The sequence below is a fragment of the Prinia subflava genome, chromosome 18, assembly GCF_021018805.1.
Source record: "Prinia subflava isolate CZ2003 ecotype Zambia chromosome 18, Cam_Psub_1.2, whole genome shotgun sequence".
NCBI lineage: Eukaryota > Metazoa > Chordata > Aves > Passeriformes > Cisticolidae > Prinia > Prinia subflava.
The window spans coordinates 10,040,249-10,051,064 of NC_086264.1; the positions used below are offsets into that span (position 1 = coordinate 10,040,249).

The window sequence follows — 10,816 nt, forward strand, 5'->3', positions numbered from 1 at the left end:
TTCTCCTGCTCTGTTGGTGCTCTCATTGATGCAGCTGAAGGCTGTGAAGGGGCATTGAGAGAGAAGAAGGCTGCTGGTGGCCAGGGATGCTCTGGGATCCGCTGGGCTCTGCAGCCTCCCACCTGCAGAACAGAGGAACGTGCTGAAAGCAGCTCCTTGTGGTTCTGGAAGCTGTTCCAGAGCTCAGGGGGAGGCAAGGAAGAGCTGCTGGTCACCCAGGGACATTCCCTGAGGTGCACAATCCCTGGGGGGATGTTTTTGACTGTGTTGTTTTCTGTCTTGCTGAATCATCACTGCTTAATGTGAATCACAAATTACTGGATCCTCAGCTAATCATTTGAAATTAATGAGAAGCAAATTTCCCAGCAATACCAGTGATCATAAAAAAAACCCCAAAAAACCACCAAAACCACCCCAAAAAACAAAAAACATGTCCAAAAAAACCCCCAAAACCAACCAAACAGAGCACAATCCTCTCCCTGGCCTGCCTTTAATGAATCTGCTGCTCTTACTAGGAAGAAGTTCTTCCCTCTGAGGGTGGTGACACCCTGGCACAGGTTGCCCAGAGCACCCATGGGTTCCCCATCCCCAGAGGTGTTCCAGGCCAGGCTGGGTGAAGCTCTGAGCATATGAAAACAGAGTCATGAGACCTTGATCTCAGCTCAGTACTTCCTTTTTATTATTTTACTGCTTGCACGGCCCTTTTGGAAAGGTCACAGGCAGAAAAAAAGGCTGATGTGAGGCAATATGAACTCCTCTTTCGGAAAATACTTAGTGATTTACTGCTAAAAACACCACCCTGGGCCTCTAAATCAGGAGTCATAAAGCAGAAGGTGCATTTGCAAACCTTTTATCCTCTCCAAAGCCTGGTCATCCCCACATCGTTCACACCACTCCTGAACAGGAAAACACTGAAATGCTTGGGGGGCTTTGAGGGGCTCCTTGCCCTTCTTAATCCTCTGTCCCTCAGACCTTTCTTCAGTTAAGGAAGGGCAGACAAAGAGGAAAAGACTAAATTGACCTTAAAATACACAAAATAGCTTTTCTATTTACTTAAGGTAAATAAATATAAATTAGAGACAGTGAAGGGCTCCTGGCTTCAGCAACCAACGATCCAGCTGTAGATTGAGAAAAGCATGTGCTAATCAGAGAGGATTTTCAAGTTCCTGTGCATCCTCATGACTGCCTCGGAGGGCTGGCTTCAATTCTGAGCTCAGGTCTGAGTCACTGTGAGGCTGCAGTTAAAAATACAAATACTGGCAGCCCTGGCCTGCTCCAAGGCTCACAGTGCTGCACCTGACCCGAAAGAGCTGATTTCAACACATTAATCTGTCAGTAAATAGGTATATTTCATTTATATGCAGGATGATAGTAGAGGGTAAATAAAGTTGTATATTATATACATGTTTTCTGGCCATCATTTTAGATATATAATCTAAAATGATGGCCAGAAAACCTGTATATTCACATCACCACAGGCATGCATACTTTTGCATCATAATGCAGCACTTGGGGCAGTGCTGTGTGGAATCCCAGCTCTTTTTCTGTGTGGTACATGACACTGGTGGGATTCCAGCTCTGGCATCTGCTTTAAGGCTCCAGCTGTCAGGCTTTATGGGTGAAAAATTGTTGAATAAAGCAAAAACTGGGGTCAGTCAGGGTTGGGAGGCTGCCTGCAGCAGACAAAATAAGAAACACAGAAGCAACTGCTGTAAGATATGTTTAGAGCAAAGAGTTTGGAAACTGAAAACACCATCTGTCACCCTGAATCAGTCTTATGGTTATTGGGTGAGAAGTAAGGACTTAGAAATATTTGATGTACTGCTCCACCATAAACACAACATACACAGCAACTAATATTGACTAAAGAGGAAAGAGATGAGTGTGCTTAAAAACAGGCAGTGGACAGAAGCCAGAGGACGAAATATGAACTGTAAAACAAAGTGATTTTAAATTAAGATGGTATAAATAAATGTCAAGTCAGTGAAAGGGGACACACATTTCTGTAAAATTTAAGCTTGAACTACAAAAAGAAAAAGAGAAAGGGAGGGAGGGAAGGAAGGGAGACATCACTGCAGCAGCTCAGAAAGTGCAAGTGAAACTGTGCAGTTTGATAATGTCCTTGGGTTAGACTGACCTGAAAAGGTGCAGGACAAAGAAGTTTCTGTTTTTATGGAGAAGCTGCTGGGAAGGCTGGGAAATGCTGTTTGCTTTAATGGCCTTCCCTCCTCAAGTTAGAGGTAAATTTAGGGACTTTTCCCCACACTTACACACAGTTAGGGATGGAAAATCATGGAATCATATCTCTCTCTGGAAGGGACCTATAAGAATCAATGGTTGGACTCAATGATCTTAAAGGTCCTTTCCAACCTAAAGAAGTTTGTGGTTCTGTGATCCTAGGAAACAAGGAATCACACAGTCTGACCCCAAAAAATGCAGTTGTGCTTATATTAGGTAGAATTTCTATTGAGTATAAGAAAAAAAGAATAAAAACAAAAAACACCCCAAAGATGGGAATATTCCTCCTCTCAGCTGCAAATACCACTCCTATTTTCAGACCATATCTGTATTTTGATTCATTATTACCACCCCTGTCCTTTCCTTTTTAAGGCTCTCTTCCATAGCCTGCCTTTCCCTAGCAGTCAGCAGCATGTTCAATGAGCAAGACCTATGTATTCCACACTCAAAATATTTTAGGACAGTTCATCCACCTGTAGTGAAGCTTTATTTCAGTCTCCAACTCCCTGCTAAAACAGGGTGGGCCGTGGAGATACAGAGCTGTGACTGTATCCCCTGGTTCCTCACTGCCTTTTCCCAGCAAAGGGGAATTTGTGCCCAGCAAAAACTGCCCTGACCCTGAGCACCAGCAGCTCAGCAGCACAGGGCAGGAACTGCACAAATCTGTGAAAAATAAAAAATCAGATAGAAATAAATAAAAAATATATAAAAATTTATGTGTTTAAAAAATCCCAAACGGGCTTGTTGTCAAGGAAGTTCCTGAAAAGGTTCCCTGATCCTCACCATGATAAAGATCCCTCTTCTTTCCCTCCTCCTCTGCACCTCCTGCCCCTTCTGTTGGGGAAATGACTTCAAAAAATTCGTTGCCCTTAGTTGAACATTAACTTCCAGAATCAGCTTCCCTGATTAACTTCTGATTACCCGGGTGATTACCTCTGGCCCCTGCTAATGGAGAGGGCTGGCAGGCTTTGCTTTTTTATCCACCTGGGGATTTTGTGCCTTGCTCTGTGCCTCAGGGAACAGGGTAATGTTTGTCTCAGCCTACCTGAGCTAAAGAAGTGTGGTTGTGGAGACAGCCACGACACTCTGAGTGCCTCAATAAAATTTCAGGAGGCTTTAAGCATCAGCACCTTGTTATCTAAAAGTCTTTCATACCTTTTCCACGTAGCTTCCCACGGGCAGCTCCACACAGCTCTGGCTCTTTCTCTCCTTCTTCTCTCTTCCTCCTGCAGCTCCAGGTCTTTTCTTCCTGTCCCTCTTTCCTCACAGCACGGCCAGCAGACTCCAGCCAGCAAATTCACTCTTTTATCCCACCCACAGCTGTAGGGCAAGGCTGTTCCCACTCTGTGGTGATTAACAAAGCTGCAATGTATCAGGGGCAGGATTGCCTCCAGCACCATCTCTGTCTCCCCACAGAAGTTGTTTTTTTGATGTAAATGCCTTGTCTTTGACTCAACACGAGCAATGCAGACACAAGGTGAGTGTGGGGTCCGTAATGGGGGTCCACAACTCCAGCTGGCTCCCACCAGTGAGAGCTGGGGGAACACAAGCCATGGGACATCCCTGGAGATGCAGGCAGGCTCTGGGGAGGGACTGCGCCTCCCACACAGGAACAGGATCTAAACACAGCACTGGAAACAGCAGTCACGAATGTATTTTCTGCAACACTAACCAAAGAGGTGAAACATTAAACTGATAATCAGCTTCCACCGATTTCCAATCTGCAGCTGTCATTTTCCTGGAAACCCCCACTTTTGTGGCAAGAACTGTTGAAACCGTATGTCTATGAGTGATCTGCAATAGCTGCACACTGGAAGGACTATGAAAGGAACAAGCCAGCTTATAGCTGCTGATAAATCAGTTGCATACATTCTTTTTTTTTTTATTTTTTTCAGAAGTAGCATGAGATCATTCCTGGAGCTCCATGCCTCACAGTGGGCACGACTTATCCTACTGCCCACTTTCTCAAGACGGGAATTATTTTCCAGGAAAATTATTATTACAGGAATTATTTTCCTGTTCAGATGCTGTGTTAACCTGTATCATGGGCTAAGTCATCCACCACTCCCTGTTCAAGGTCTGCAGGCAAGATAAACACCTGACATTCACCTAAAAGTGAAACATAAAGTATAGATGGGGAATTCCATATCTGGAAGCTGTAGTTCCTTGGTCTAAAGGACAAAGAGGTCCCCCAGAGAAAATACAAAAAACACCTTGGTCTAGATCTGTCATAAATTTTAGCAGAATGGGCCCTAAAATAAAGATTTCTTTTAAACTTTCAATCTACAAAATAGAAACAGGAAAAGTTGAACTGAATTTAGAGTACTCAAGTTACTTCATAAGAGGAGCTGCTGCAGCTCCAGTTCCTGCCACACTTCAGTGCTGAAACTGATTGTGCTACCACATGTGCACCCCACAGAAGTCACATTTTGACAGAGGTACCTGAATGGCATTATTAAGGTTTCATTTCAAAAACTTTACTTGCCCCCATTCCTACCAAGAAGAAGAGGAAAACACTCTGAAGCTCAAGGATGAAGTGTGTCCTTCATTATTATCCAAATAATTCATGCAGTAAGAGGGAGAAATCGAGATGGCAATTGAAGAAAAGGGAATTGTATTTAATATTTAAATGCCTAAGGCTAGCACTGCTACACAAATTACATGATGAATTCTACTGAAATAAGACATGATTTAAGTACAAAAGCTGGAGGAAAAAAAATATGCTCTCACTTTCCAGAGGTAATGAGGTATTTTCACTGAACAGTCTGAAAGTCCAAAATCACCTGCAGATCTTTCCCTCTGCACTGTGATCTCTGCTCAGTGTTGGCATTCACTAATTTGCTCTATTTGTGTTTTTCAAATGGCCAAGGAAAAGTGCATAACATCTGTAAAGATCAAGAACTTCTCACATCTCTCTTGCCACGTTTGAACAAAATGTTTGGCCACATTTTCAAGTCAATCTGACATATGGTGGAGGTTTGGAGGTGTCTTCTTCTGCATCTTCATCCTGGGCTGGAAACCGATCTGTGAAGTTAAAAATTCTCCCCCCAGGGCCTGAGTGAGAAAAGAAAACCATTAAACACAGTACAGACATTTGCACAAAATCCTGAGCTCCTTTTGGTTATCAGGATTTTGGCCTGGCATGTAAACCTTGTTCAGAATGTTCCTCATCCCTGGTGAACATCCAGATACGTGTTAGCAAAAGAGTTACTCACTTTGTACAGCACAAACCATTTCCACAGCCTGAGTTTGGTCCTCACTGGGTTGCAACCATTCCTGTGAAAAAACCAGCACCATCAAATACCTCACCTGGAAATTTGCTCAAGAAGATACACCTGAATTTATTCCAAAACTCTGTGCAGTCCACTCCTCCTACCACGTTTTAGTCTGAAAGTTTAAATCAGCCTCACGTCACCCACTCGGTGTCTTTAGTCAGAACAGCTGCCTTGTGGCCTGCACCCTTTAATCCCTTACCAAACCAAAAGGTGGGATGTGCATGTTCAATAACCCAGCATCAGAACTGCTCCAGCAGAGAAGCAGTTGGTATTTATTTATTAACTGAGCTCACTTAGCACAGGTGCCCTGTGCCCCAGCACTTGAGGCAATCCTTATGCATGAGGAGTGAATCACAGATGTCAGCACAGGAGATATTTTTATTACTGACTTTGAAGTTCCAGTGTGTAAGTACCAGTATCTCTTTGTAATGCTGCACTAGAATGTTGGCTTAAAGAGGAGATTAAGAGTTTTTAAGGACAGCGGGAATTTATGGGAAAAAGGGGCCACAGTATCTTCAGCACAAATGGTTTGGAAAATAGAGATAACTTAGATCTTACATAAGACTGTAAATAAGAGAGAGACAGTAAAAGGAAAAAAAAAAAGAAATATAAAACCCTTCTAATATCCCACCTAATTTCTTAGAATTAGCCCTGCATGACTGAGGTAGGAGCTGAGACTAGGATACAAACACACCTTGTGCCCAGTTTGTTCCCACCACACTGGGCTCCTGACTCACCATGCCGGTGACGCTGTCGTAGCAGGAGCAGCGGGGCAGGCTGCGGCAGCCCAGGTAAGCCATGGCCAGCACGGCGAAGGCGCTGCAGGTGGAGGCAGCCAGCATGGCTATGCTGGCACCCCTGACAACGCTGCTGAGTATGAACCGCTGCAGACAGAAAGGAAACGGTGAGGCCGTGCTCAGAAAGTGACACTGTCCAAAAGGGACACTCTACACCAAAAACCAATCTGATAATGGCAAGAATGCTGTGATGGGAGATTGATTGGTAGTCAGTGTTGTTTAAGGGTTTTCTGTGTTCTGAAAAACAAAGCAAATATAAGCCTCAAACAGAGCAAGCGGTGAAATGAGGCTGCTGGTTAAATGTGAGATGCTGTGCAATGGCACTGGGTTTGGAGATGGCTCTGACAATGAGTAAAAACACAAGGAATGGCTGCTCCTCTTCGCAGGGAATATGAGAAACTTCACCTTGCTGCACTGCACCTTACAGCAGCCTGACATTGTGATTTGTGCTGCAATAAACTGATGATCAGCTCCATCCATCTGCAATGCCTTCACCCCCACTGCAAGCAGTTGCTTGTAGGTCAGAGATACAAGAGGGCTTCCCTCCTTCTCTTCAGCCTTACTGTGGAGGATGCACTTGAAATAACAGCAGGTTTAACCAGCTGGGCTGTAACTGCTGTCACTTTGTCACCTGAGGTGCTGGCTGGAAAGGTCTGAGCCTTGCACCCACTGTCTCAGAGCAGGCCAGGGATGCTCTCAGCACCTTTCCCTGGCAGCAGCAGTATTTTCTCATGGCTCAGCCCACACCACGAAGCAAAAGCAGCCAACCTGGCCTAGTGTCACTGTTCCTACAAGTCTGGTTCTGTTTGCAACCCACAGCTGGCACTGTTTGCAGATTAAGGGTGTCCTGTTCCCCAGTAGTAAGCATGATATCAATACTTACAGTATGGACAACATGGACTGGGGCAGAACTCAGCTCCTCCTCTTCCCCATAGCTCAGTGTGAAGGAGCTATAAAATATTACAACGAGGATGGCAACACAGGAGATTATGGAAGCAACAATCAGTACATTCACCTAGACAGACAGAGAATTTTAGTGAGAAAAAGAAGGGTAGCAGGAATTAAAGCTGTCCTTTGGCAAATACAAGCATTACAGGTAGCCTTTGACCTACCATCACACTACAAATTCCCCAGCAGCAACAGTCACTCAGAAGCCAAACACAGAGAAGTAGAGGTTTTCACAATACTGAGTTTCTGAGCTACAGCTGAGTCCTAAATATTAATCCGAGATGCTACCTAAAGACTTCATCTTAGAGATCTCTAATTTATATACAATATCCTCCCTTGGAGTTTACACGGCTGGAGAAACCTGCCTAAGAAATGCAAACCTCTTAACTCATTTCGTATTTTAGTGTACACAGTGCTTAACAACACGAAGGACCATCCAAAGAAAAGCATTGAAATGAAGTGTTTAAGAAAAGCATTGAAATTAAGTGTTTTTACAGAAAGCAAGGTTACACTACATCCTCGTCTTGCTTATAAACACAGCAGCTTTTGTGAAGATAAAGAAATACACTCTTATTCTGCAGGAGGACCAGTCAGCTCATTCCTTCCTCAAACTGTTTTTGATTGCCCCAACATTTTGCCCCTGCCCCATACACACAAACCCCCCTCTGCCCCTCCAGCTTACCAGAATTGGATTCTTCCTCTGCGAGGAGAACAAAGCCAGCACGCCTGGGACTCCCATCACCTGCAGAGCACAAAAGGAGTTGGCAGCTTGGGAGATCAGCACCAGATTTGGAAGATAAACTGCTGCAGGGTAATGAAAAGCCCGTGTTTTCAAGGCTTGGATCAGAGTAATTGCTGTATCAGAAATGGGAAAAGAATTGTGCATTTCTTCTGTTCTCCTCATAGCATCTCCTGGGGGCAGGACATGGGTGACGTGTCTTGCCCACCCTTGCTACCACTGACCAGAGCTTTATGGGTTGGGCAAAATAATAAAACTGACTGAATAAGTCTGATTTTAGGTGCTAAAAATGCACATTGCTTTCCCCAGTCCATATGCATCTTGCAGAGGAAAGAAAGATACTAATGAAAGGAGATGGGCAGCCTCTGCTTCAGTGTAATTTCCTCACAGCTTGGCTCAGCAGGGTAAATCAGGGTGCTGAATGCCAGGGAGCAGGGACACCTCCTGCCCACTCCTCACTGCAGGACCAGAATTAGGGGCACTGTGCTGTGGGACAGAGATCATCACCCAGATGTTCATTTATCTGAACTGAGGATGAGGTGTTCCCCCCCCCTTATCTTTGGTGCCCTCTCTGTGGTCACTATGCTTCTGCAAAAAAAAATCCCTGTCAATTGTCACCATGCCCCATTTTCTACATTATCCAGCAGAAATATATTTAATTTAGCTCCTTCAGAGGAAAGTCTGCTTGCATTCTTCTGCCTATATAATGAGTTATTAACTGAGTTCAAAGCATAAAACAAGGGAAGAGCTGGCAAGAAATCCCAGCTTCCCTCCCACCCCCAATATGAGTACTAGTAGGTGGCAGTGGGAAAAACACTGCAAAACAAAGCATAGAAAACACAGTACAAGTTTACCATGCCAGCCCAAATTGGAGCTCTGGTTTTGCCCAGCTGAGACTCTGTCCTGAAGATGCCATCTATGAAGCCACAGGTGACACAGACGGTGCTGAAGGCGATCTGGAACATCCCCAGCACGACCATGTTCCTCTGGTTAAAGATGAAATATCGATAGCGATCCATCCTGCTCTGATTCCCGCATAAAGCCCTGAACACGGAGACTGGCGAGCTGCACCAGGGCTTTGCAGGGTCTGGAGAATGGCTCTTCCTAGGCAGGAGAGAGAGAAGGGTCAGGATCATCGGCTGGAGCGCAGCACCGGCACCAGGAGCGCAGAGCTCGCCCAGCGGCCCTCGGGAAATCCCCGGGGCTGCTCCGCACAGGAGCCCGGGACACCATTCCCGGCGTTTCGGGAGCGGAATGCTCGATCCTCACCTCAGAGCCCTCCGCTGACCCCCTCCCTCAGGGCTTTCCGCTGCCCAGCGGCGCGGGGGGCGCTCAGGGTCGCTCCCATTGGGAAGTTGAGCTCCGCACCTCTCCGGGAAGGCGCCGAGCCCCGATCGGCCCGCGGCTGCTGCCGCTCACCGCACGCCCTCTGCAGGGCCGGCTCTGGCTCTGGCTCCGTCCGCCGACTCCTCCCGAGTCTTGCCGTGTCCTCCCGTGTCCCTCGTTCCGATCCCGCTGCAGGCGCCACGCCCGCGGCGCCCTCACCTCAGCGGCCCCGGCCGGGCCGGCGCTCCGCGGGCAGGGCGGGAGAGCTCCCGCTCCGCGGCCGGGAAAGGAGCTCCGAGCCGAAAGAAGCCGGCAGAGCCGGGACCCCCCGAGCCGTGCCGGGACCCCCCGAGCCGTGCCGGGACCTCCCGAGCCGTGCCGGGACCTCCCGAGCCGTGCCGGGTCCCCCCGAGCCCTGCCGGGTCCCACGGCCTCCGCCCGCCCCTCCCGCCTCGCCTCAGCCGGGAGCGGCCGCCCCGCCCCGGGCGCCCTCGGGCAGCCGGGACCGGCCGCTCCACCCATCCCTTCTCCACAGCACCTGAGCATTTTTCCTCTTTTTCTTCCCCCTGCAGTTGTGAGTGCTGCTTCACACGATACACGTGTGCAAGACTGTGAGCGGGGGAAAGCGGCACAGGGCGCTCAGAGGCCTTGCTGGATGCCACATCCCTGAAAGTGCTCAAGGGCAAGGCTGGATGGGGCTTTGGTAACCTGGCCTGGTGGAAGGTGCCCTATGATTCTAACATCCCTCCAAGCACCGCCAGCCAAATCCTAGCAAGCACACCACTAAAACCTGCCTATCCCTAATAACTTTAAGAAATCAGCTCACAGGTCAGGTATAATTTCTTTAAGTAAACCCACTGCACCTACACCCAGCACAGGCAGGAGAGCTCAGTCACCTCAGCAGCCGGGGTCACACAGGAGGGAAGTCAGGGCAGCACTGAGAGCGTGCTCCCTTCCTCACCACTCACCCAGCAGGACTTAGGGAATTAGGAGACAGAGGAATAGGTTACCTGGCTGGAAGGGACCCTGCTGCACCTTCCCATTGCCTCAGAGGAGAATACACCACGCTTTAAAACAACAGTTAATGAACTTTGGGACGGAGGTTCTTCCATACCACAACACAAGTGAAGTCCATGTTATGTGCACTGAAAAAGAGGAGTAAGAAAAGCAGCAGAGGTGGCAGAAAAAACCAGCAAGTGGTGCCATTCACTATTTAGGTGAATTTCACTAGGTGAAATTCAGGTGTCATTCACTATTTACATAACTAGATGTGTGTTAACTGTGTAAAATCCTGCTCCTGTGCATCAGCAAAAACTGTGGTCACACAGGACACAGGGAAGGGGGAGAGGTCAGAGGATGCTCAAAACTGCGACCTTGTTACACAAGTAACACAAGTAATAAGGAGAGGCAATGGTTTTCTGTTGAATATTTTATTTTTGCATTGCCTTCATAGCGCAATTAAAGCAATCTTTAAAATTCACTTATTACAAATG

At 47.1% G+C, this 10,816-nt stretch overlaps 1 protein-coding gene across 2 annotated transcripts; it reads right to left on the minus strand.

Moving 5' to 3' along the window:
* Positions 1–657: 657 nt before the first annotated feature.
* Positions 658–9,504, minus strand: LOC134559921 (uncharacterized). Of its 2 annotated transcripts, none has more exons than XM_063415269.1 (7): positions 9,366–9,504; positions 8,852–9,101; positions 7,941–8,000; positions 7,194–7,325; positions 6,251–6,397; positions 5,454–5,514; positions 658–5,292 (listed from the first exon to the last, which is right to left on the minus strand). In XM_063415269.1, the coding sequence occupies exons 2-7, from the start codon at positions 9,014–9,016 to the stop codon at positions 5,189–5,191; spliced, it is 669 nt and encodes a 222-aa protein (XP_063271339.1). In that variant the 5' UTR covers positions 9,017–9,101; positions 9,366–9,504; the 3' UTR covers positions 658–5,188. The 2 variants fall into 2 exon arrangements, with proteins under 2 accessions (XP_063271339.1, XP_063271338.1); XM_063415268.1 differs by having other exon boundaries at positions 9,267–9,399.
* Positions 9,505–10,816: the final 1,312 nt, after the last annotated feature.